This window comes from Ammospiza nelsoni, chromosome 1 (assembly GCF_027579445.1).
Source record: "Ammospiza nelsoni isolate bAmmNel1 chromosome 1, bAmmNel1.pri, whole genome shotgun sequence".
Classification (NCBI taxonomy): domain Eukaryota; kingdom Metazoa; phylum Chordata; class Aves; order Passeriformes; family Passerellidae; genus Ammospiza; species Ammospiza nelsoni.
In genome coordinates, this window is record NC_080633.1 from 47,059,877 (window position 1) to 47,087,700 (window position 27,824).

Below are 27,824 nucleotides of genomic sequence, written 5' to 3' on the forward strand. Positions count from 1 at the left end.
TGGCAAGCACGATGAGTATCAGCTCAGGATTCAATGGCAGCTCTCACTGTATGCCATTTTGAATTGCAAGGTTCTTAGGAACCCTGCAGGGCAAATTTTTTTCACCCTATACGTGGAACACAAGACATTTGGGAAGGTAAAATTCAGTTCCAGTTGTGTGCAAGGGCCAAAAACAGCACTGGGAGGAGCTGATGTCTTTGTTTCTGCTGCTGTTTGCTCAGTGAATATGGGCTGCTTTGCGTCCTCTGTGTGTGAACTGTGTGGTCCTAGCACAGCTCATCCCCATGGCCTCCTCACTCTGCTGTGGTGGGCAGCCTTTAAATGGCCCCTGGCATCCCTTGGGTACTGTAATTGCCATGGTTCAGCTGCAAATAGGTTTGCTGGACTTGGTTAGAGAGGAAAGAGTTGGATTTTTCACTGTTTAGAGCTAGGCTTGATAAGCATGGGAGGTTTTGTATACATTTTCATGCTTCTGTGTTGACAAATGAAGACCAGGGTTACTCAACAGGAAGTTTAATTTTCTGGTAGCTGTCAATGGCTCTACCATCACTGCTACATGTGAAAATATATTTCATAATAGGTATATGTGTGATTCACAGTTCTTTTAGTTTGGCTAACTGATTTCCTGCCAGAGAAATACTGCAGAATGTGCAAGTTATTGGTGTGGTTTTTTTGTTTAGGGTTTTGGGGTTGGCTCTTTTTTTTGGCTAGAACTGGTATTTAGTGTTAGCATGCCTGGATACCTCCCTGAGGATTAATTTATCAAACACTAAATAAAACATGTCTTCTGACTCTTTTCTTTTCCCTGATGTTTATTTTCCATGCCAAAAGAGAGGTTGGATTTTTAAACAGAAAGTGGAGAGAAAGCAAAAAAAAGACTTAATAGGAGAAGAAAGATGCTGAAGAAATGAGGGATGAGGAGCCAGTCTATTGTGCACCAATCTATCACTTTCTCTTGGGAGAATAAGGAAATGACTTGTCTATACAATTCTCATTAGACTAAAATAAGCACAAGTTTCTTCTGGAATCTAATTAGGCTATGTCAAATTGAGTAATAAAGGGTTGTTTTTTAATGAACTCCTGAGGACACTGGCAGAACTTTAGCACTACTAAACTGTCTCTTACAGTCAATTTCCCTATCTTCATGGTACTGTTATATGGGTGGGTGTCTGGGGAAGAAGAAAAAAGGTCATTTATCAGAGTTGTACAATTTGGAAAGACAAATGTCTTCCTGATCGTTAGCTTGTCCACATGCCAACAGAAAAATCTGCTATAATTCTCCTCTTTTGTTATTCTAGTCCAATTCTCCATGAGGATGCTTGTTTAATAATGAAATTGTTCTTTCAAATTAAATTGGCCAAGGGTTGGTTTATTATATTTGAAACAAAAGTGCCCAAGTATGGCATGCACAATATTGAAACAAAGTAGCTAAATCATTATATTAGAAGTTATTTTACTGTTTTAGCATCATTCTTTTTTTGTGTCAGAGGAACTAAATCTGGAGGATCATTTTGCCTTTAACAGGTGACTAGAAGGTAATTAGCATTAGTTTCCACTGCATATGCAACAATTGACCAACTTCAAAGTATTTAGTGGTTTGGTTAGATTCAGATAAGCAACTTTGGGCTTGCATGTTTATCCAGGACTTATCTGAACTATTTGGGTTGAAGGAGGCAATGGCAACAAAACCTACAACTAACTGAAAGTTAATATTTTACATTAATAAAACACCAGCTATTTTTAAAGAAAGGAGCAGGAAAGACTGAAAAATTAGGACACACTCCTTGACTGATATGAATCATTTCAGCATTTTTAAAATTGATGTAGACCACTAATATTTAACTTCCTTCCATATTTGGAATCCTAAAGGTTTTCCTTATGGAGTATATGAGTCAGGATCAAATTTACTTATTAATGTCAAATTTTTTGCATACTCCTTAGAGTGTTCTCAGGCTTTTTGGGTTCCCTTTTTGAAAACTTCCTTTGTAACCCTTTAAAAATTTTCTTTAAAGTAGATATTCAGGCAGAAGTAAGTAGATAGCATTTAAGTGATCGTCCTAAGCTCTGATCTTGATTTATTACTTTCTCTTGCTCTTCCTTTGAATGGTGGATGGAGAAAGTAAGTTAATGTACTTATATTTCCAAAGGGCTTTTGGGGAAAAAAAAAAAAGCTTTAAAAGATTTTTAAGAACTTCAAGGATCTTCCCTCATACTCTGTTATGGAAACTAACATCAGGGACTTCTGAAAACAAAATATTCAGTGACTTCTAGTTTCTAGGCCAAATCTGGTGGACCTTTAACCATGGATGAGCCAGAACACCTTGACTGAGCTGGCACGTAGAATGCAGCAGGTTTCACTCAGATGAATTTAGTTGAGGCCCAGAAATATCCATGCTATGAGTAAAGGGACTAGGAAAGTCCGGCTGTATGTTTGCAGGTGTCAGCTGAGGGATTTGTACATTGAAAGTGAGGTTCAGAAAAACTAGCTGGTATGTGGGCTTTGTTTCTTTTTCCTTTTGAAGAGTGAGTAGTGGGTGTAGCTCTGGGGCGTCCAAAGGGCAGAGTGTCAGGGCACACCTGTGGCCAGAGACAGGTCAAAGTGTCACCCTGAGATTGTCAAACACTCCTTTCTTACCCTTTTCAGTTTTGCTTGACTTTCAGCGTTCCCCCATCTCTTCCCAAGGATGCTTTTTACACTGGCTAACTCTTCCCTTTCTTCATGCTGCTCCTTCTGCTGTGCATCTGCTGAAATCCAGCTCCCACCACGCCTCACACTGGTGCTGGATGGGAGCTGCTCTGTCCCCCTCATTCAACCTGCTGGCCCACACCAGAGAGCAGTCTTAGTCCCTCCAGTGCTTCTGCAGTCTTTTCCATTCTGGTTCCTATTTTTAAACTCCCCTTTGGGGCCTGCAGACTCTCCTTACCGTGGGTGCTCCTGGTGTGCTGTGCCTTTGCTGCTTTCCACAGGGACAATGCTGCAGGACAGAGGGTTTTGCAGCACAGTTTGGAAATGCCCTTCAAGCAAGAGCAGTGCTGACTACATGAGGGCACCACCTTCTTGCTTTGTCAACCAGACTAATCCTTGAGCTGAAAATTTCACTTTAATATGCTCATCTGTGCATGCAGATTAGCCCGGGGTCATTAGCTTTCTTTTAGAAGCAACATTTTACATTAAAGAACATAATTGCTGAGCAAATATGTAAGGTATTTTTGCAGTTGCTATTTTCCAACCTAGCCCTTGATTGATGATTCTGGTAAAATATACACACAGATATTTAACAACACAGCTCATTCCATGTTCAGTGTTCTGCACACTTGTAAATTGTTTCTCAGACTGGCACCAGCTTGACCTGGGCTTCAGCAGCTTGGGGATGTTAAGCACATTGAATAGGCTCTGCAGTCATCAGGGTTTTCAGTGAGCAGTAAGTGAGACTCTGCTGCAAGATTAATTCAGTGGTTTTCAGAATGGAACTTCAAAATGCATAAGGGTAGTATAGGGCTGTGCACTCTTCTTTTGATGTGCTGTCCTGCATGTATGAGAGCTCAAAGAACTGTATTTAATGCATTGAGAATCTGAATATTTCTTTATTATTCAAAATAATTTAATAGGGGCTTTTCTACTTATGACTATGAGACTCAGATGTATACTTTGTGCCTTTCAATGTTTGTCAAAGATGAAATTATCAGAGCCAACTTTGAGACTATTAATCATCCCTTTCCAAAATATACCTCTCTCAGCTTAGGTAAGCGAAATGGCCACAGCATCTAAAATTTTCTCCTGTGTTGCTCTGTATTTATCCTGAAAAAGAATTTGATTACTGCAAATAATGAAGTACAAGTCTTCTATTGTTTAGGAACTGAAATGGAGGCAGTTAACACATTTGCAAATGATCTTCATATATCATGATTCCTTTAAATTTTGTGTTGAATTCAAAATTATTTTAAAGAGATTTTAAGGTCCTGAGTACCTCAGAGCTGTGACTCTTGATCTTTTTTTTACAGTAGGCTCAAAGATTTACTGGTGTAGGGCTGATAAATTGCCTTTATTTTCAGAAGGACATAAAACTTATTCCAAAGCAGGACAGTGCACCCTACACAGCAGAGAAAGACTTAGAGTAGTTGCTGAGGTAGGGCGTGGAAACAGAACGGTGCCCTGGGCATTGTTTGACTGGTTGTAGTTCTGTGGTTCTGCAGCTCCATGTACACGTCTGTGTTTCAAAGTCTTTGGCAAGACTCCTGTTGGTTTCATGGGCTCTTTGAACCAGCTAATTTTGAATAAAATATACTAGGAAAAAAACCCCAAAAGCAATAAATGGAAAATGGGCATTTTTCCCACAGAAAATGGGGTATGTGTTATTTGCAAAATTTTTCTCAGAACCACTCTAGGTCTCCAAAGAATTATTTTTTAGTTGAAAATATTTTGCATTAATAAACTAACTCTTTTTAAACAAATATTATATTTCTACTTTATAAGTATTTTCTGGTCTTGCTTTTCTGGTGAGGTATTTTACTATTTTCTTCGTGTTCTTTTTTGGTTTTCTTTTTTGCAAAATACCAGAAAACGGCAAAAGAGAAAACCAAAAAGGAAGAAAAACTAGTAGAAACATATAATCAAAAAAGTGAAAATTAATGTTTGTTTTGGTGTTTGCTTTTTTCCAAATGGCTCCATAAAAATTCATTTTGCACAAAACAAATGCGGGTCGATCCAGTGCATGAGCAAACAAACCTGTTTTCTGTTAGCAAAGTTGTCATATAGCACAAAAAGATGAATAAAGCCAAACTCCATGAGGGACCAAAATGTCTCCCCTTGAGATTCACCCCACACACCTGAGAACTTGATGGCTTTCAGTTTGTGTGGATGGTGATCCCTCCTGTCATGAATATGAAAAGGCATTAAGGAGAGGCAGCTGTGACAGTGTCAGCTCATCCCTGCTGAGCTGTGCTTGCTGAAGGGCTCTCCCAAGGGCTTTGGTTAATGGAGGAAGATAACATGGCCCAGCTACATGATGAATGCTTCCAGCTCTTCTTTCACCCTCTTTCCTCCCTCTCCCCATTCCAGTGCTTGGGTAACCGTGTAGCTCCTGAATGGACTGCAGAGTAAGCACCGGCATCCATTTTTAAGTGAATTGTCACTGATTTTGGTTTCTCTTGACCAGTCAGAGTTAGTAAGGAGTTTGGCCAGTTGGGCATCAGCAGCAGGATGATCCTCCCAGGACATGATCCTTCTCTTTCATCCCAGCTCCCAGCTCTGCCTCTTCTGTCAACCCAGGGGAGAGGATGGTTGGCATTTAGGATGCCACCCTGTGATCCTCAGCAGCAGCCTCCCACAAGATTTTGTTCAGCTGAACTGACGGGCTTCTCTCTCATCCTCTAGATTGCAGTTTTGAAGGAAATACGTACAACAGCTCCATGAAATGGCACCTCCCCAGCAATCCCTGTGTTACATACCAGTGCCAGGTAAGGATGTTATAAAAATTGTGCTAATCGAGTTATAAGCTTTTCCCAGGAAATCCTGAGCCTTCATTTATCCAACCTAAATAATCTGAAATATTTTATGCTCAAAGCACAATATGGACTTTGCATTTAAAGTAATTTAAATCCACTTAGATGCAGCCAGCTATAACCAAATATTCAGAAGTATGGGTTTTAAATGACTTGAGTACCCCAATATCCAAACTTTGCTGAAGGAGAGGTACACAGCCATGCCATTTCCTGCTGTCTTGACTTTGAATGAAGTCCTCTTTTCTTCAGCATTCGAAGCCCTTTTGTGAGATACAAATTATTTTAGTAATTGGACACTTCTGTGTGCATGTGTCCATGAGTTTTACCTTTCTTTAAGAAAAACCCACAACCAAATCTTTTTTCCTGGGCTCCTGAACTGTTAACACAGTGCTATTTTTGGTAGCTTGACTATCTGCAACCATAACATTTTCAAGATTGTTGCTTGTCAGGCTCAAACCAAGTAATTATGTAGGCAATTTTAGCTTATGTCTGTAAATAGGTCTGCCATTTTTGCTGACAATTTGATCTGGTTTTAACAGTAACATTCAGGCAGCTACTAAGAATGGCAAAGAAGAGATTTGTGAGTATGAAGAGCTTCTACTAAGAGGAGATGAGAGTTTCAAGGCTTTTTTCTCTTTTTCTCTAAAACTTCTGCTCTATGAAACGAACTCATTTTTGAAAATAAGTACACTGAGATGACTGAAGCTGGACCAGTAGTCTGTATTCTTGTACCTAATGAAAAGAATCTCACTACATCAATTTAGATATGTTGCATGAAATGGTCACTTCTTTATTGCCTGTTTCAGTGTCAAAATGCAAAACTGGGTGATTCTGTTTACCCGAGATCCACACATTTAAAAAACAATTTGGCCTTGCCTCAAACACCTGTAAGCAAAAAAAAAGGTAGCAGCTTTTATGCATAGATCCTCACACCCAGGTTTGTTCAGGACTCTTGACTTCTCGAATAAGTACAGGAAATGTTAATTTACTAATACTTATCAGGCAAAATATCAAAGATAAGCGTCTCCCCTCTACAGAACAAGATGCTTTTATCTGCTTACTAAGTCCATTTTCCTCCAATAGGAGAGGGAGGAGAATGCCTTGTGTCTGGCCTGTTTTCACCAGAGCTGCATGGCAGATTACTGAGGTTAAGGATTCCTGATAAAGCAGGATTCCTTTCCCTAAGAGGATGCTTGGTTTTTTTACTTGATGCATTTTAAGGCAAATCCCATGTCTGGAGTCAGGGAGACTGAAGTGGGTCTTTTGAGTGTGGATTAACCTGAATCCTGATACCAGGCAGCAGGTACAGAAAGAAAAGAAGTTTTGAAAGCCAGTGCTTTGCAGCATGTGCTGGGCTTTAATTCTACTGAATGTAATTGTGAATTTTTGCTTGTTAAAGCAATCACAACGCTAACAATAAATGTGCCGAATCTGCTTCTATTTCAGGAAGGAGTGATAGTAGAATCAGAAGTACAGTGTGTTGTTCACTGCAAAAACCCTTCCAAACTCAGGGGAATGTGTTGTCCTGTGTGTCCAGGTGAGATTTTCTGGTTAATATGCTATTCTACATGTGCAACTGTATTTCTAATGATACTAATCATCATCTGGGAGGCTGGCTCTAATCTGTTATACTCAACAACTTACTAAAATGTGGGCTGGTGATTCACAGTGAACAATATGACACAAGATTTATTTAGTATGTTTTAGTAGAGGACATGCAGACCAGGGGATGCAGGGGCAATATCCTGTGCTAATATTCACAGGTGTGTTTATGTAATTTTTTAGAGGGTCTGTAAGGTGGGTTTGCATGACCAATCACCATGATTTTGTGAGGAAGGGAAGGATAAGAGTAATCATAAAAAGGGAGATAAACTTATGAAGGGGAGCGAGAATGGGTTGCCTCTGTGAAGCACAGTGGCAAATTGCCATATTTTTTTAGGTTAATTTGATTTTATCAGAGATTTTGAAGGTAAGCATTGCTCCAGTTGTGATATAATGGATTTATTATATTTTGATTAGTTATAATAATATCTGCTAATATTTAGTATAAACTCAGGGGGTAAGAATGAATTATTAAAAAGCAAACAGCCAAAAAAACTGTTTTAAAGGCAATTCTTATGGGAGACTTGCCTCAACTTCATTTTTGCATATTTATGTGCTGTGGAAGGATGTTTGCTTTCCCCCTCTCCCCCCACAAAGGCCGTTTAGGGTTTCTCAAGGATTTGTTTAGGATTTGTTTTCTTCTGAAGTGATCCTGTCTCTCCAACTACCTTAAAGGAGGTTGTAGCATGGTGGGGATTGGTTTCTTCTCCCAGGCAACCAGTCACAGGACAAGGGGACACAGTCTCAAGATATGCCAGGCGAGGTTCAGACTCCCCTGAGGGAGGAGTTTCCTCCCTCCCAGGAGGAAACCCAGGAGGAATTTCAGCATGGAAAAGTAGTGGGCCGTTCAGGGTGTTGGAGTTACTATCCCTGAAGGTGCTCAAGAAATGACTGGGTGTGGCACTTAGCCATGGTCTACTTGACTAGATGGTAATCAGTCAAAGGTTGGACTTGATATTTTGGGAGTCTTTTCCAACTGAAACAATTCCATGATTCTGTATTGGAAACGATGGTACGATTTACTTTCCATATTGTTGTACAGTGGAGAGTGTAAGGGGGAAAACTCAGCGTGCTACCTTGAGCCAAACTTATTCAAATGCTGTTTTCCAGGTTGTGTATTTGAAGGGAGACTTTACAATGAAGGAGAAGAATTTAGGCCTGAAGGAAATAAATGTACCAAGTGCTCTTGCATTGTAAGTATTTGCCTTTTGGCATTGTATCTCCCTGTATGAACTTCAAAAGGCACATTATTATTGCCATAACAAAACAAAAAATATAAGGAATCCAACACTATTATGCTTTCTTCTCTTGGAATTCAGGTCTCTGTTGAAGAATTTATGGCATTAATACATTGTATCACTCACAATTTGAGTTTATAATCTTTTCCACCATATGCAGGTGGAGCAGGTTATTTGGAAGAGAGCTGATCTGTTGAGTTAGTGGTGCCTTTTTTGTGATAGGATCATGCAGGAGGAGACAGAAATCTTTTTGGCCTTCATCTATTGATCAGCATTTATTAGATGCTTCCTTAAGCCAAACCTTTCCAAGGATTCCTTTCAACTATATGCAACAAGGGCCTTTGCTCTGAATTACTGAGTGAAAGAATGAGGGTTGCCTCCTGTGGCTGTCCCAGGTGGATTTTTGGCTTGATACTTGATGAAAAGGTCATATCCTGGATTTTATTCTTGACTAGCAACAATATAGAGAGGAAGTAATAATTGTGTCCTTTGAGTAATGAGTGCAGGCTTCTTTTTCACTTCCATTAAGTTAAAATATAATGCTGTTTGAGTTGGGGCAGATAGCTTTGGCTTCCTTTCTGTAATCTGTGAGATGAGTAAAACACAAAGTTCAAATCGCTGCTTTTGTTGCAATTTGTGGGCCTGTTATCAGCAGAATATGTAAGGCTTTACATTTCAGTAGCATGCCAAGAAATTAGTCAGTACCAGATACAGTTCTCTTGCATCATTAAAATCAAAAAAGGAGGAGAGAATTATAGACTTCAAAAATTAATGTAACTTTACCCATTTTAAATGATTTTTAATGATACACACTGATTTAAGGAAGCTGCTGCAGAGTACTTGAACTGTTCTGTGGGGAAAAAAACCCTGGTAATCTGCAAAATTAATTTACACTGTTCCTGTGGAGATCAGGGTGCTAAGGTAATTTTTATAAAAAGTTTTAATCCTCTAATAATGAAAACATGCCATCACACATGTCACAGTGACGTATGCCCTGGGCTCCCGCTCTGCTGAATGCCTTTAGTCCCAGGCTGAGAACTCCCTCTGTACTTGGTGGGTCCCTTCCTCACTTCAGCTTCAGCTGTAAAGCAGTAGCTTTACTCTTGCTTTCCTTAGTTATGTTCCTCAGGGTAAGGCAGGTCTGAATAGTTGAGAAGTCAATGGAGACGTGCTTGAGTCTTTTTGGGTTCTGCTTTGCTCTTTCATAAGTACTGTACAGACATTGCCTATTGCCCAGTTATTGGTGTACCAACATCTCCTTGGTCAACTTTCCTTTGTTCTCTGACTATCAAAAGCTTCTGTGTGAAGAGCATTGGAGGGAGGTACCTTTGCACTGGAGAGCAGTGTAAAGAAATAAAAGAATAAAGGGTCACACCTGAAGATCTGACCTTGAGAGTTACCAGTCTCATCTGTGTTAGAGAAGGGAATGCATCAACTATGGAGAGTAAGAAGTTTAAAACCACTTAACTATCCCTTCCAAGAAAGACACCATGATTGTTTTGGATGTTAATGGCATCTGTTTAAAATGTCGAGCTCTCAGTCTGAATCTTTCTGACAGCTAAAGATCATCAATGTATAAGCCACACAAAACCTTCCTTTCGTCTTTCTGCAGAGTCTTTTTTAACCTCTTGTCAGTTTCCCCCAGAACTGGAAACTCTGCTAATTCCTATGTGATTTAAATTTGAAGTAAATAAGGGGGACACCTTCAGGGCTGTGATAGCAGTTTGTTGCCTGCTTTGCATCCCTTTTGGGAATGGGTCCTCAGTGAATCTCTTATCTAAGCAGTTGGTGGATGGATGTCGTATTTGAAGATACCTATCTATTCATGCAAAGTGATGGAAACAGGCTTGTGTGTGATGTGCTGTAATTTGTGCAGGCTTTAACAGATGGATGGAAGCTCTTCAACCCAAGTTAGATTTTTTTCTGGGATTTCAGTCTTTTGTGGAAACTTAGCATAGGAAGTAGCATAAACTGTTGCTAAGGTATTTTGCAGATATTATACCTTATACATGGTATCCAGATACTCTCACTTCAGGGTGAATTCTGCATTTTCTTGGGAGCAAGCTCTTCAAATGTTAGAGGATTCTGGAGTCCACAGGCCATCACTGTCCCTGGGGTAGTTCAAACTTGGGACTGCAGATGCCGCTGAACAGGAAGAAAGTAAAGAGGGATGGCTGTGGTTTGTTCTTCTGCAGAGATGTAGGGTTGATCTACTAAGTTTGACCTCACCAAATGTATTAAAATGAGGAATTACTTAGATAGAGTATTTTTACTGTTGCAAAATTATGTACTCAGAAGTAAGTACACATCTTCAGATCAGGACTGTGGGAACACATTTTTGGACAGCACTTTGGTAGGTCAGGTTTGTGGTATTATCAGCACCAAATGGTGCTGACTAGATACTACTGAGCTCCCAAAGAATGAGAAATGGCTGTTGTTTGTTTATTTGTCTTTAACACATTGTTTGTGTAAATAAGGACATAACTGCGATCTTGGGAGCTGGGAGTCCCCATCTGGGTGAAGCAGGCTGGCCATTTGCAGGGCTTCCTATGTGTTCCATGGCCCTGGTGGCCAGAGAGAGCAATGGCATGGCTGCACCTGGGCAATCCGCTCGGTCCTTACCTGCTGGGTGCTCAACTCATTATCATGGTTCCTGTTTAACACCACTTGTGGTCCTAGCTATTGTCTACTGAAAACCAGACCTAACCCACCAAGCTCATCTCATGGAGGTCAGCAAAACCAGCCATTAACTAATAACTTTTGGGCTGTTACCGAGCCAGGCGGTGCTCGCGGCGGCGAGGTGGAGATGAAAGGCCCTGTATTCCATTACCACTCTCCTAAGTGAGCTGCTCCTTGGGGCCACTAAGATTTCTTGCTGAAAATGAGAATGTATCACCTCTCACTCAATGCATATTGCCTGTCAGGAGTGAACGAGCTGGCTTTTAATGACTCAGTTTCCCTGGGGAGAGGCATTTGTGTAGGAAAGGTGGATGGGATAATAGGGATCTCCTCGCACCCCGGCTGAAACCCAGCTGTCTCACTATAATTCATCTGTCTGGCCTGTTCCTGCTTTTCGTGATAGGCCAGTGGCCTGTTCTAGAGAAACCCTGGCTGTTTTCCCTACCATAAGCACCTACTTAAATGAAGGACTGGCTTCTTTAATCAAGTGTTATTTCTCAGATACTACTTTTATGAGGTTGAGAGTGTGTTTCTGCTTGCACAGTAAGAGCACTTGGCTTACATGTTTCCTTTCCTACAGCCTGCATTAAAATAGTCAGACTATGATTATTGTAAATGTTTTCATTTTCTCCTTTGATGTAGCACGTTTGGGAAAAAAAAAAATAGCGGAGGGGGAAGGAGACAGGGCCAGGGAGGGAGGAGAGGAGTTTTGGCAGGAAAGTGACCTTGCGTGAGAGCGGTAACCATGGAGAAGCTTATCTTTAGGTGGTAGTATCCAAACTCATAAGTAGCCCCTTTTGACTCCTTTGAGCGCTGTTGCCCAGACCGTGGGCGCTGCGTGTTGCGGCATGCGAGGCATGCGGCCGTGCGAGGCACCGGGAGCGCAGCCCGCACCGGCCGCGCTCCGCACCCTGCCGGGACAAGGGGAGCGGACCTGCTTGGGAAATGGAGGATGGGTTATGGCCTGGGAGTGGGAAAAGTTGTGCTGTCTGTCTGTCTTGCAGAGAGACGTGTCCGAGGGACGAGCATCAGCAGGGTGGTTATGTGTGTCAGGTCCCCAAACAGCATTGTTTCACAAAAGCAGTGCTGTCCTCCTAGCTGCTCTTCCAAAATGGTTTGGAAGGAATAAAACCCAAATAGCTGGAAGCATAGCACAGGGATTGGAGGCTCTTGGAGAGCTGAGTCAAAAACGAGCCTCTGCTCAATCTCCTTTGCATCATTTTGGGCTTTTAGACCGCTGCTCAGAGGGGTTCAAGATGTGCCCAGCTACTGGTCTGCAGGTGCACTGTGGGGGTGTGTGCGTAGGAAATGTCTTGTCACTTATATTCCTGCATGCTAGGATACAAATACTGAATAATAAATATTCTGCACAAAGAAAAGGAAATCACAGCGGCAAAATCTGTTTCTAAATCAATGAGTAACAGACGTTTCAGCTGTGATAAGTAATGAGAAACTACATATGTGACTGTTTTGGATGCTGAGGGTGGAATTAATCTTGTCTAGCTGCAGCTATTCAGAAGTAATATGTCTGATCTGAACTACTTATCTGGGCTCCTCTTCAGTTAATTCAGCGAGAGAGGGAGAGGTGGGAGAGATTACTCTCTGCAGATGCTTATCTTCCTCCACTAACTGAGGAGGAGCCTACCCAGCTCCTGGCCCCAGAGATGGCTGAAGATAGCCAAGACTGATCCTGCCCCTGCAGTCAGCTGGGTGATTAAGCACCCTGATACTGCTTTAAAGGCTTGGCTTTAGCTGGTATTGGGAGCTGCTGGAAAACATTCCTACCACAAAAGACAGTGGGGGAGGTACGCCAGCCTACTGGGAAGCTCAGGGGAACGCGGAATTAAATGTATCCTCAGTGAAGGCTGAGGATAATTCAAATTCAAATTTCCATCCTTAGTGCAGTGCCAAATGCTGATCTCCCCAAATTTCCATGTACTTCAGCTGCTTTGATTCAGCTCCAAACTGCAGCAGACACTGTCTGCCCTTATGCTGGGGCTAAGGAACAGAGACAAGGAGTTGTAGTGAGGGGTGGAAAAGCAAAGAGTTGGTCTTTTGGTAGGAGCAGTGTTCACATCTTCAAAGTTAGTGGCATAAGTAAAGGGGTTGGTTTATGGGTGGATTCAAATGGAGATGCAAAAGGGAGTGCTCAGAAATGGGATGTGGAGGGTTGGTCACTGTGTCTCTCTGGGAGTACCCCATAATTTTGTTTGCAGGCTTTTTGCAAGGCTAGAGAGTTTGGCTTTCCCAGTAGCCTAATAAAAAAACAGTCCTGCAGGTAGGTGGAGTGTGGTTGTGAAGGTGGGTGTGGAAGACCCAGGACTTGGTATGTGCTGAACTTCAGCGAGAAAAATAATGCAGCATGGAGACATAGGCATTCTCCTGTTGTTTATATTTCATTTATCTGATTTTCTTCAGGCTTTAAAAGGTATACCTGCTTCCATAGGGATTGTACACTACCTGGGCCATGTCTAAAATATTAAATTCCTTAAATTTTGGAAATACCAGTGTTTCAAATAAAATTTGGACATTTAAAAAGAAAAGGTTAAAACCAGTGTGTTTTTTCTTTTATCAACATGCATAGCCATTTAAAATATTTTTTTTCTGGTTTCTCTCAAAAAGCACACCTCTGAGGAAAAGTTAAAAATTATTTTAATAGGAGTCAAGAAGCAAAGTTAAAAATAAATACTAAAAATATTAACAATTTTTTTGAAATAGAAGTAGACTGTGGCATAGCAGTACAAGTGGGCATGATTCAGTGTAAATAATTTTTATTCATAAGCACTTAGGATCTTAGAATTTCAGAAACATTTTTCTGTGTCAAAGTCTCATTTCCTCCATCTGTGCATACTTGACTTTCATCGTATGTCTCTCCTACCTGCAGAGCTTCCTAGCTCACCTACTCAGAGTGCGTTCCCAGCTCAGGCTGCAGAAGCCCTTCATCATAACTTTAATTTTGGTGGGGATCAAATGAGTCTTTCTATGCAGTGAGAGACTGTGCCCTGTTTGGATGCTTTCTGAAGGGAATAGAGGTATTGAGCAGCTCCCTGAAGGTCTAGAATACTCTTTAAGGATCATGGACTCAGAACACACAACCTCTTTCTCATAACCCTTTCTTCCTTGAAGCCTTTTTCCTTGTCTCTCCTACTTTCAGAGTTCAGCTCAAATTTGCCTTCCATGCGTCAGCATGGTCCCTGTTCTTCTGGCTGTGCAGTCAGAGGAGTCTGCCTCAGCTGTTCTTCCTTGTCCATTGTTTCATATAGGTAGCACTACCCAGTTACTATTTCTGAGATGACATGAATGAGCAGCAGGAAAACATGAGTGCCTGTTGTGCTTTATACTCTAAGGATCTGTATTCTGTCCCTGAGAGGAAAAAAAAATGTGGAAAAAGAAATGTGAAGAAAGATGGAAGCATGATTTTGGAGATTTCTGTGGGGAATTTTTCCTGTTAGAAAACGAGGGTAGAAATGCTGAGGAATTGGAGGAAAGTGCTCTAACTTAATAATGCTCTTGTTTAGACAGAGACTGTCTTTCCAGTTTTATGATCAAAGATGGTATTGTGATAGTGAATTAATCAAGTGACACTAGAAGCCATGAAAGACTTAAAGCTTCTTGGCTACCTGAGTGGCCCAAATGAATGCTGATTAACAATACTCCTGAACGGGGCATTGCAGTACAGAAAAAAAGTGTCCAGAACTTCTTGTCATTTAAAGGAAATAAATACACAAAGCAGGGTGGATTATGCATTCCAAAAGCATATAAAGAAAACAATAATGCTGACCACTTTTAAATGGTGTTAATAAGGGCTTATACCACAAGTGCAGGTTGCTGTTGTTCCTGACAGAAAAGGAACAGAGCTTATGCTGTCAGGTGTCTGTCCCCTGTTAAACTGTTCCTAATTAACAGGCTGAGATTGATTATTCTTACTGACAAAGAAGAATTAACTACACTGAGCTTTAGCAATAAAGGAGAGCTGTTAACAGGCAGCTTCTGATGAGGGGACTATTTTTTATGGGCATTGGGGTGCAATGAGGACTCCAAACATCTCTGCTGTAACTCACTCCTTGCAAAGGCCAGGATCTATCTTCAAGTAAAAACAAAGCAGTAAGATGGCAGAAAACAAAGAACCTGGTTCAAGTAAGCAAACAAGCAAAAAAAGAACCTGCTGTCCATCAGGGGATGAAAGGCTTGCACGTGGTTCCAGAAGTGCCCAGTGAAGACAAAGGTTTTATGAGAGAGGCTGTAGCAGTTCTTGTAAGTGGCTTCAAATGGGAATGCGTGTGGCATCTCGTGGGAACGCTTGTGTGCAGAATTGATTTGGGTCTAAAAGATTCCCACAAATTGTGGTAGGAAGCAGTAAAGGCAATAGCTTGTCAATTAACTGGGCCTTTGTTTGCCAAATATTTTATGGAGAGTCCAAGACCCTTTTGGCTGGTGGCACAATGAAGGGAAGGCTGAAAAGAGAGTAGGAGTGCTTGCCTTTCGTGTTTGGCATCCTTTCTGTTTAAATAAACGTGGATGTCGCAGGTTTGGGGCTTGTTATCGGATAACAATAGTTAATGATTTTAAACTTGCACACAGCCCTCTGTGTCCTTAGACAAGATGGTTTAGTACACACAATCCTGGTAAATGAATTTACACGAGTCCTTAATTAACTGTGTAGCACCTACTTGTTTTCCTCTCTGTGATTTCAAAAGCAAAAAATGAAATAAAGTATTGGAGACATACATTGTTACATGTGGGCCTTTAGGTTTTATCATAGAATCATAGAATGTTAAGGCATTGGAATACACCTTAAAGGTCATTTAGTCCTACTTCTGCTCCCACTAGACCAGGTTGCTCAGGACCTTATGCAACCTAGTTTTGAATGAAAATGAATATTAGCTCAGTTGGCTACAGCATGGTGCTAATAACACCAGGGTTGTGGGTTTGATTCCTGTATGGGCTATTCACTTTAGAGCCTTAAGGCACTTGAGAGACTCAATGATCCTTGTGTGTCCCTTCCAACTCAGAATATTCTGAAATTCTGTGATTTTCCACCCCTCTTTCTCAAGTCTGAACTTGTATCACTTTGGGTATTGAATTATTTTAGTTAATCATGTTATTTTTGTTGACATTGTTCCTATTTAATATATTTTGTAGAAGATGTAAAGTGAAACTTGGGATCAATAAGTTCGAATTGCTGTTGAGCTCTAGTGTGCTTGCCAAATTCCATTTTGACTTACTATCACTCCACCTAAATTCTCCTTGCTCTTTCTACTGCATCCTACAGCATTGTTTTTGTTTTCTGTCCTTGAAGCATTTTGCGTTGATAAAGGAGTAAGTATCCAGCTTTAACTGATAAACTAGTCTCCAGCTGGGATATGCGATAAATTAACATTTTTAAAAACAAACCAGTTGTATTGAAAGGATGGCTAAAGCTCCTTGGATTCCATCAACTTTTTAAATGTTAGCAAAAATACTTACTGGTTTTGCCTTATTTAATGATTGGAGACAAACACATTGGATAGTCATGGGGAGTAAAACGATACCCAGCAAATTATTTTCAGGATTGTGACAGGCTGTAACTTTTTCATACAATGCATCCTGTTAGGCTGAGAGCAGAATAGGCAGAATAATTCATTGGCTGTCAAAATAGACATGGGAAACAGAAAAGGAAAAAAGAAAGTGATTTGAGACATGACAGTGATTTACTCCCTTGGGTTTAACCTGTCAGAAATAGAATGTGACTAGGTGCTAAAATATCAACATCCTTGGCACTCTGCTGTGGGTCCATCAGTGTGAAGCAAAGTTGCAGAAATCCTTGCAGGCAGCAAAGGGTCAGGAGTGGGACATAACACCCAGCTTCTGGTGTGGGTGCCTGAATATGAAAGGTGATGCCTTAAAAATGCTTTCTAACTCTAGCCATAGAAATTGCCTGGATGTCTTAGCTTTCTTCCAGGAAGTTCCACTCCCACGGTACCTAAACTTCTGTCCCAAACATGACTAGAACACCATTAAACTTAACAACTCCAAGGTTCATTGAAAACCCAAGAAGTTTTCAGCTCTCTGCCAGAAGCTTTGTAACGAAGCATTTTCTACAGAAAGCAGATGTGTGTGTGTGTGTGCATGTGCTGGTTTTTTTTTTTTTCAACTGGAGTTACTGGCATTACTTGTTATTTTGTGCTAAAATGATTGGCATGGAAATTTCTTTATTGCCCCTACTTGGGTGTCAGAGTCGATGCAATTGAAAGACCAGATTTCCAGCACTCAGATCTCATGTTTGAAGCATTGGGGCCCAAAAGGATTTAAGTAGCTTGCGTGCTTTGTATGGTTCCTTTTCCCTTTTTTCTTTTCCTTCTCCAGAACACAGCATCAGGAATTTTCTGAGAGTAGGACAGAAGCTAATGTGCCTTTGCCAACAGAATTCTTCTTCACAGGAAAAAACAGAGCCAGTCCCAACTCTGAGAGCATAACAATGAGGAGAGTCTTGTTCCTTTTACTACCCTCTGCCTTGCACCCATATATTCAATATGCTCAACAAAAATTTGAAAATGAGTTAATGCATGTGAAAATAATTAACTGCAAGAAGTGTAAGAATTTTCTTCTTTTCAGTACTCTGTCTGTTCTCTGCCCTCTCTCCTAGGGGCAGCATAACTTTCCTTCTCCTGGATGCAGATGAATAGCAATTCTCTTCCTAGCAGTCTCAGTTGTTGATGTACTATTTATTCTTTCAGCAGCCAGCTGAACTGCCCTGCTCCCTGTCTTTTGAGGTCAGTTTTTTAAATTCCCAAAGGTTCTTGCAATTACCATTCCTCCCCCATCTAGGTTTTTTAGTGCTGCACTTAAGCAAGTATGTGTATGTCTGGGGTGATGCAGGGAGGGAAAATCCCATGTTTATTATATCTTCTACTCTCCACTGCTTTTTGTAGTTGACAGGCACATGTAAAGTCTTGTATCAGCAAGACTTGCACAGCATCTGCTGCTGTGACTTTGTCTCTTTTGACTGTGAGCCTGATTCTAACTCTGAGAGCATTTTATAAAGTAGCTAAGTGGGAATAGGGCCCATAAAAGCTGACACCTGGTGGAAACCAAGCCAGGGAGGCATTTTCTTTCCCCGTGGTGGTGTTACATTCCTTGTGGTCTGCAGTAATAGCTGTGCCTCCTGAAGTACGGGCTGTGGGGTTTTACTCCATGTACAAATTGCCATTGCTTGAAGCTTCAGCATTTGTGGTATTTGGAGGACACATTTTCACTTCCTGAGTATTCAGTGAACAGAGGTAACAGCAAGTGATTACATAAAATGAGGAGTAAGTTACAGGCTTGTGTGAGGATGGAGGGAGGAGAAACACGCCTGTACACCAACCACAGAAGTATCATCAACCTGTGTAACACATTTGCTGTCATTCTGTTGAGAACTGCATCTTGCAGTGTTTCTCTGAGTCAGATAAGAGGCTAATGAGGATACTATTAATATATCTAAAGGTACTTTTAATATGACCAAAGGGACTTTTTGCAGTTTTCATAATGAGTGCCTGTTTCTATTTCTAAGTATCTTATCCGTGTGCCTCTCATTGCTGAAAGTCTCTGGGAAATCCTTTATCTCAGACTTTCCTCAAACTTATGGAGAGATGGCAAAGTTCCCAAAGCTGACTTGGATTTGACATGCTTGTTCCCTGATACTGCTCTTCAGTGTGTAGCCTGCTATACTCTGATTATAATAAGTTTTTGATTGCTAGTCTGATTTTTCTTGTAGGGCAATGGGCTCCAAACAGAGAGGATGTTGCCTTCTCTCTCAGTATGAAACAAGGTTTAGCAGAAGGGAGCCAAGTCATGCCAGGGAATAATTTTGTCCTTCATGATGTGGTGGTTGCATAGCAATGTGTGAAGCACACGGTGCTCCAAGGGAGCAGGCAGGGCTCAAACTGGCTGGCACCCCAGAGCTGCTACAGAAAGCAAAGGTGCTGGCTTGCCCAGGAAAACCCAGGGATATCCAGACAGTACAGAGATTAAAATCTGTAATTTCCAGCTCTCCACAAAATCCTCCATCCCTCCTTCATTTTGAGCTCTACCTTTTTTAAATACTTACATTTATTAAGGTGACGTAGCATGCATAAGCTATATCCTAGAAGTGGGCAGATGAAAGCAAAGGCAAAAAAAATTAATAATTTCTGATGTACAGGATTTTATAAGGTATTTGTGCTCTTGCAAACAAAGTAAACCAGTCATGATGGGAGTAGGAGTTTAAGTCAGTATCATAAAAATAATTCTAAAATCTCATTTGAAGTTCATATCAACTTTGATCAGATAGCAGATTTCTCCTAGGGATGACAATTGCCCACAGAAGGAAAACTAAAATAAAACATAGCATACCACACATGCCTAGTCAGAATAACCTGAAATATTCATATCTGGAATGCCAACAAGCATGCTTGTGGTTCAACTACAAAATAAATAACAATTTAATACTATTAATTCAAAATTATTTAAGCACACAGTCTCTGGGTAGTGTAAATATAAAATGCATTAACTGCTTCCCCATTTCCCCCGTGTTGAACAGGAATTTGAATGAAATTTAGTCTTTTATGATAGCTTTCAAAATTACTGGCTTAATAAATCAGAACCAATATGTTGAAAATGTGTAGGAGTTTGACAATTTGTCTTCAACAGCCATAATACCAGAATGAGGATGTGTCAACCCTGTGAAATATTATCAAGATTTTTTTTGCAGTCTGTTGACAGAAATGAAGTTGCTGGAGTTTGTTTTTTAGCGTTCATGGTTTCAGCATTTCAGTGCAGGAATGAAAGCAATGAAAAGAAACAGGGTGGAATTTTAAAAAAAATGATAACTTATGATTGTGCTCTTAGTTTTGAATTTGGCTCCAAAATCTACGTGTCTTCAAATAAGGCAGTGATGAATTCCACCACCTCATTCTCAAATTAGAAAGTCTCTACAGCACTGGCTTTGAAATGGTGCTGCTTATAGAAGTTTCTTCTAGTCCTTTTAATCCAAATTTCATTTAGACTCCATGTCTCCTCCTTTTATCTGAATTAAACAACGCTGAACTTAAAAAGTTACAAATATTTAAAAGAATGTGGTTTTCCATGATAAAATTGAGATAACTTTGTTCATAAAAATGGAATCCAGGAACTGAGTTGGATGGGATAAAAATGAGGAACTAATTATGTCCACTGCATAATTTTATCACCTATTGCTAGTATGCTGTCAAAACAGCAGACTGCTGTCTTTGGAGATAACTATGTGCTATCTCTAAATTTTGAAAAACAAACTGGTTTTTGTGTAATCCCACACAACCCACGAGTTCCTGGTTTAATTAGGTTCATTTCAGTAGTGCTAACCCAGGGACAGATTGAGTCCTGCGTTTGTAACTTACTGTTTTGATACTCAAGAGCAAATACTGGCAAGCTTTACCTTAACATCCTGCATGAAGGCTTGGAGGCCAAATGGAAAGTTTCATCGAAATGGATTGCTTTGCCATATCGAGAGAAAGGGATATGAACTGGGGGGAGGGGAGCGGTGGTCATGGGGAGAGAGGGAATTTTAAAACAGTATTTTTTTTGTTCTTTCATTCTTGTTCTTTTGCTCATTCTTTTGTTCTTTCTTGGAGCAGCCCCAGGGGCATGGAAAAGGGGGAGCGTGCGTGGGTCCCTCTGTCTGCGCACGTGTGTGTGGATCCGTGTCCTGCACGCGTGCTGCTGCTGCGTGCCCACGGAGAGCGTGCACTTGTGTGCATGGCCCTCGGTGCCCTTGGGGTCCCCATGTCCCTGGATCCTTGTGTCCCTGTGAGCTCCCCGTGTCCCCGTGCCCCTCGCCGGCTGGGTGCGCGTTCCCGCCCTGCCACCAGGCGGCGCTGCCGGGCGCGGCCCCGCGGGGTCTCGGCGGGCGCTGCTGCCCAGCGCCACCTGGCGGCCGCGGGAGGAGGGAGCCCCGCTCCGCAGTCCCCGCGCGTTTTCAAGGGGCCGCCTCAGAGAACAAACGACATGGAAACCGGCTTGTGATGGCAGATTTTGTGAAAAAGACCAGGAGCCGTAAAGTGAGAAGGAGGTCAGAGAGGTGAAGCCTGTCAGGTGAACAGTGACCCATTAAGATGGGTGATGTTGATCCCGCAGGGACTTGGCAGAGTCACCTCAGGCACGCCTTGGTGGTTCAGCCTGAGCCAGGGCACACATGGCACCAAGGTGTGCCTGAGATCCATAACCAAGCAGCAGGGAGACAGCAGAGAGGGGAAATGGACACCAAATTATCCCCCTGGGCCTGGTGCAGCACCTGTGTGGGGTGTAGGGAGGTTGAGCCTGGCCTGCCCCGCAGCCTGGCCCAGGGGTGCTGGCCTTTGCCAGCAGCACAGGCAGCTGCAGAAGGCAATATGCAATGCAGAGTGATAAAGAAGGAGTAGTCACCCCTTGTGACAATAACTGACCAGTAGAAATGCATTGTGAAACGCTACAACAGCCTGGTGGGCTGCCCTTGAGTTCAGCAGCTCCTAAGAAGAGAAATAGCCAACTATGACTAACTGGGCAATTAATAACAGACGTTTAATAGGAGCCACATTCAGAGATTCCAGCAGCTCTGTTTCTGCATGCAGTGAAACCCTGATTTAAATATAATTCTCTAGACCCTGAAAGTACTTGACCCTTTTTTTCTGTAGGAGCTGACTTCCCAGCTGGTGGTGTTCCTGTGTGTGTATTTGTGCTAGTGAGGCCTTTTACGAGTGCTCCTGTTCTCTGCTTTCACCTCTCCCCGTCATCCTTTCTCTGGTAATGAAACTCAGGTCACCAGAGTAAAATTGTTGGATTTGATTTCTGGTGACAGTGCAGTTTTTGAAAGAAACTTTTGCATATGCAGATTGATTAAAAACTGGCAATACTGGAACAACAGGCATTAACTTATGGCTTTTGGTTTTCAGCCGAATTAAAATTATAGGAGAATACAAAGGAATGAAACCTGAGCAGTTGTGCTCTGCTGAGGAGAAAGGCAGTATTGAGTGGGAGGCTAGTCAGCTGCAAGTGCTAAGTTGGAGTTGTTATTTATTATCTGAATGAAGATAAATGAAATCACCAGTCATTAACTCACAATGTGTAAAGAGCTCTGAAATGCCTTTCCACACATGCAGACTCCCAAGGGGCAGCTGCAGCCTCTCTGCTTCCTTGCAGAGGATGTTAATAGGATGCAACAGCTTTGCTGCAGGGTTATCCACACTTGTCATATCTTCCCTTGGGCTAATTTGATGGGTAAGGTGTGCCCAGGTAGGGAAGCAAGCTAAAGACAGCATGGGATGAGTGGGTTCCTGGGCAGAGGAAGTGGTGGCTGGTCAGTGGGTGTGTCAGCTGGTCAGCGGTCACATCGCCACTGAAGTCACCACCTAGGGGGCAAATTTAAACTACAGCCTTAAACGCGACAATACTTCCATTTTTGCAAGGCTGGGAAGGATTTAAGGGACTGGGGGCATTTGCAACCACCTGGAACACAGAAAATAGTTTCTTGGTGATGAGCTTTCCTCTTTTAGACCTAAGGGGAAGAGTGCCAGAAGGCACTTATTATTGTTCTCTCAGGTGAGTTAGCAGGAAGATCCACCCCATGAAGTAAGTAATTAGGAGTGCCTGTCCAAAGTACTGCTATAATTTAGAAGAACTAGTCTATGCCCTAGTAATTCCCATTTACATTTTATTTCCCTTGTCTCTGACGTGAAGGGCGTGGGGATGGTGTAGCAAATACGTAGAACAAAATGTAGACTTTTTTTCCTTTTCCACTTTTCTTTCTCTCCTTTTCACTCTAGTAGAGAATGCCTTGCTAACCCTGGGAAGAAGCACCCACATGGGTTTCTCTGGGGGCAGCTCTGGCTGCCCCGTGCTTGACTTTTCATAGGGAGACAAGACAATTGTTTATTTTGAATCATGACCAATTCACTTGCAATTGAATATTTAAAAAGAAGTGTCTTGGTTACTTAGCCAGTTGCAGCGACAAGTGTCTAGCCTTCTAGAGCAGAGAAGGTCGGAGTCTGGCTAGCTGAGGTTAAGGCTGACACCTCGCTGCATGGTCTGCCAGCGCCCCTCGGCGTTGTAAGGCCTCGGGCTGTGCTGGCTGCGGACTGCATCGCTGCTAAACGACGAGAAGGAAGGAGCTGGACACTCGCCGGGGGGCTAAACTTGGTTTATTGGAAAGCCCACGATGTCCCAGCCAATGACCGAGAACAAAGGGTGCTTAGGGGTTATAAAGGGAAGGAGTGGACCCGGGAGGGGTTTACAGAAGACCAATAGGGGGAGAAGAGGGGATGAACTTAATACAAATGACATAGTGGAGAGCCCAATAGGTACCAGGTATGGGAGGGGCCCCGGGACCACAGCCAACCACAACCCCCAAAGAGGAGAAGCTTCTGGAATACTAGGTGGAGTGGGGGGTGATTGACTTGGCCCAGGGAGGAGAAAAAGCATACATATAAGGGAAAATGGGGAGGAGGAATTATAAAACCTAACAGATTGACAATAGAACTGGCAGGGCTGTGGCGGGAAAACTGAGGACGGCAGAACCATTTTACACAAAATGGGGGGGAGCAGATACATAAAATGGGGGAGGAATTAAATGAACTTAATGAACACACTACAACAGCCAGTGTCTTTGTGTTCTCTAGGACTGCTATGGCCATCTTTCCATTGTGCCTGCTGCTACAATGGCCTGTTAAGGTGCTTTGTGTATCTGAATCCTCTGTTTGCTTGTTCAGACATAAGGATTGGCAGATTGAGGCAGAAGAATGGTTCATCTGGGCATTTGTCTTGTCTCAAGTACTTCCTATAAGCAGGTGTTAATTTAATATTCTTCCTAATACAATATATCAAGTTTTATCACCGTTTCTTCAGCTGACTGGAAGAGATGCTGAGGCCAGGAATGTGGTGATTAAAAAGCATAATAAAACTATCAATTACAGAACCTTGGGTAGGCCTGGTTGACTTCATCCCTGAAACATTACATAGAGCCCCATCATGCAGTAAGCAGAAGTCAGAGGGTCAAAGGCATTTTAGGGTTGGATGTAGTTTGAAGAAACGCCACGGGTTTGGCTCCAGGCCATCCCACTCCCCTGAGAGAGCACAGTGAGAGAGAGGAGAGAGGAGGAGGCCTGTGCTGTCTCATGTAGCAGATGCCACAGGCTCTCTTCAGGATGAAGAGGGAGACTGGCTTGATTTAGAAGCTGAAAAGGTGCCTGAAATGTTGGGGCAGATGAAAGAGCTAATTAGTTATTTACTAAATGTTTAATCATGCATTTAGGGTTTTGTTCTTTATTTTGCTCCACAACTGCTATAGCCTGTGCTTTCAGTACACACACTTTCTTAACCCTTGTTTACTCTTGCTGGTAAGGTTGCTTCTGACTGATGTGGCACATATTTACTGTGCAGTGGTGTCCCTTTAACTGGGATATTAGGATGCTCTTAATAACTACTAGCTTTCCAATGAGTGCAGTGTGGCCAAGCATAGCAGTGAGAACCTTCCTGGGTCACCTACAGAGATGACATTCCAAGAACAAGGAGAGGAAGAAGTGCATTCCAGTAACTAGCAATAACTGAAAAAACTCTGGCATATGGCATGCTTTGAAAACTTAATTATGCTTTTAAAGAGAGAATGTGACATACAGATGTTGGACTACCATTCAATGGCTACAAATGAAAACTGGACAAACATGACAAGTTCTGGGAGCTTGCATCCTCTGAGCAGAGCAATGCCTCATGTTGAAGGAGCAGGATTAAAAGTTCTATATGAGCTTTGAGTTTAACTGTGGGTGATGGAACACATTATTTGTAGCTTTCACGAATGGGATAAATGATTTTGTGTTACTTCAGTGATAGCTCTAATGATGAAAAATTTTGGGAAGTGGGGAAGGTCCATATGACTCAGCTACAGCTATATCCCTGGACTGGTAACACTTTTGGGGAAAATGGGCATTTGGCCAGCCAAGCTTTAGTATGAGCTCACCTTCCACTGGGATTGCCTGTCCTGCTTTCTTGAAAAGCATCTGTATGCAGGACCTATTCACAGTGCTCTTTCCTTAGTTTTTGCTTGTCCTGTTGGAGACAAAAGAGGAAGCTTGATCTGGTTTCACACCTTCTCCTTTCTCCCACATGAAGACAGGCGGAGAGCAGCAAAATACATTTCAAGCTGGAACACTTTATCTCTATGCATTTTCCCAGGAAGCGTTGCTTTTCCCTTTTCTTGCACAGTATTTCATGGTACTGAACATTGTCCATTAATCTGATATCCTTGAGAACTGTCAAAAATAGAACACTCGTGTGAGTTGCAGGATTTATTTACCTTCCTCTGAAACATGGAAAATTCTCAAGACCACAGGAAATGTATTAGAAGAAGGAATCATTATACTGAGAAATTTGGTGAAAGAATGGTTACTTTTTTTTCCCTGCTGCTCCTCCAGCAAATCAGACCATTAGGAACAATGGCAGAGGTGTATTTAGCCAAGCATGGAAAAAACAGAGCAGAAATGTATTTGTCTTTCTCTGCTGGTAGAAAGCACACAATTTCTGTGTAATTTGCAATGGTGGAAAGGGAACTGGGAGATGCTCTGATCTGGGCTGTACTGAGCTGGAGGGGAGGCAGGAGGTGAACAGGCAGAAGTGCATTTACTTGGGAAGCTGAATGGGATTTGATAGAAGTCATAGTGAAGCAGCCAGAGAGAAGAAGTGGCTTCTTATGTTCTCAGGCAGGAATTCTCTCCCCAGACACAGTTGTTTGAAAACTTTGTTGGCTAATGAGAGCAAGAGACTCTCTCGTTGGTGTCATGAGACTAGGAGAGCCTAAAGGCATCACCAGTAGGAATGTGTGAGTTGGAGTAAAATAAGAATTGATTGCACCTTGGAGCGAAATAGACTACTGTGAGACGCAGGCAGTGTTAGTGGTGATTTCATGCTGGGTGAAGCCAGCAGTGCCTGGGAGGCATGAGAATAGGGTATTTCCAGGCCAGAAAGATTCCTGATAAGCACTGAGTGGTGTTCCCCTTCCACCTGACACTGCTCTTTCTGTAACACGGCTCACATTCTCAGGTGGGATTGACATCACACTCAAGGTCTACTCTAGGGTTTGAATTTGCAAATTCTAGAATTCTCTGTGTCTTAGCCAACATTATTCACTTGTGGTAGTGCTTCCCTTCCATGATGCAGGGTGTACATGACATGGTTAGCTGTGTCTAAGAAGCTTCCAGATCTTCCACTGTGCTAGAGAGTGGGCCCCAGACAGTTTGTAAGCAATGTCTTTGGCTGTGTATAGGACAGCTGCTTGATGACTTACTTAATTACTGGGTGGAAAACAACTTTAAGTTTTAAGAACCAAACCAGGTGTTCTGTTCTTTAGTAAAGAAGTAGTTTGAGGTAATCACGTTGTTATTATCCAACATGTATACAGTACTGGTCATGCTAAAAAGTCATACAGAATATTCTCCTAGGTGTTGTTTCCTCCTGGGTTCTTTTCTGGCTCATTTACACAAAACTTGCAATAAAAATAAGTTAGTGTGCTTGATGCTGCAATGTACTTAAGTTAGCTGTTGGTATATAAAGGAATCTAGCCATGGTAACACAAACCATTGCATGGGCTAATTTACACTGTGGACAAACTTAACCAAGGTACTTTGTGAAGGAGCAGATACTTGTATAGTATGCAGATGAGTCTGTGGGAGAGAGCATTTTTCTTTGTGAAAGGAGGCCTGGACAACAGACAGATGTTCACTTTGCCAGCAGCTGTGCTGGTTAAAATGTTACCATACCCAGATGCTCGATATTCCCATCTTGCATATGTTCCTGTCTCCTGAGTTCTGCCAGTGGAAGGGAGCCAGAAAGCACTTGCTAAATGGGCTCCAGGCAAAATCAGCTGCAGAAGATCAAGCAGCTGGTATAGGTGGCTTGAGATAACTTGACCATGTTTTTCTGAACCTCATAGACTTGGCAAACTTCTGAGGATGGGATAGCATCCAGCTGGCAATGTTCAGATCTGGAAGACAACCATCAGCTGATGGTCTTAGAATCACAACTGCAACCCTTATTCTTGCTTATCCCTTCTCTTGTGTTGATCAGGAGTTAGGTAAATGTTTTATACCATCTTCATGGGCCTTACATTTTTTAATTGTAGGAGGCTTTGTTCAGGTAATGAATCTCATTCAGGGCTTCTCCAATTTATTTCCTGTTTTTAGGTCTCTCTGTAAGATTAAAATTCAGTTCTTGCTCCTTACTTCCATCACTCAAAGCAAAACTGGAATGAGATTCTTAAGCTGGCCAAGCCCTGAGTGTGGAGGACCTTGTAGTGATGGGGCCATGGAGAGACTGATTTTTCTTGCAGTGTTTGACATTGTGCGTTCTTACCTGAGCAAAGCATGATCCAGACTCATCTACATTCAGCCTCCCCTCCAGCAGAGTGGAGAGGTGTCTCCTGGAAAAGAGTGGGCAGAAGGTTACCAGCTCGAGGTTCATCGCTACAGGCATTTGGAGGTTCTCAACAGAATTCTGCTGTGTACTGGGAAAGCAGTTTTCTAACTAAACTTAGAGATTCTGGCCACGTCCCTGAAGCTGTCTAGCCATCTTGCCTAACTTGACTCCTGGGCAACAAGCAGCTGAGTGAAAGCAAACAAGGTCTGTGGTGGCATCAGAGAGAGAGAACTCACCTGGGGCTTGCTCCAGCACAGAGAGGGAAGAGGAGAGCATCATGGCATTATAATTGGTACTGAAGTCATGTAAAGCAGGAAAAAAGGAAGAAAAATGAAGCATAATTCAGACCTGTCTTGATTTAATGGGATTATTATGGAATAGACTGACTCTATT

General features: G+C 42.1%; 1 protein-coding gene across 2 annotated transcripts in view; it reads left to right on the forward strand.

The window, feature by feature from the left end:
- BMPER (BMP binding endothelial regulator) overlaps positions 1 to 27,824 on the forward strand; it is a 147,607-nt gene that overhangs the window by 31,891 nt on the left and 87,892 nt on the right. For both annotated transcript variants that reach the window (XM_059488713.1, XM_059488702.1), the window contains exons 4-6: positions 5,375 to 5,457; positions 6,949 to 7,039; positions 8,215 to 8,297. In XM_059488713.1, the coding sequence (XP_059344696.1) occupies positions 5,375 to 5,457; positions 6,949 to 7,039; positions 8,215 to 8,297 (257 nt within the window). The remainder of the gene's footprint in view (positions 1 to 5,374; positions 5,458 to 6,948; positions 7,040 to 8,214; positions 8,298 to 27,824) is intronic.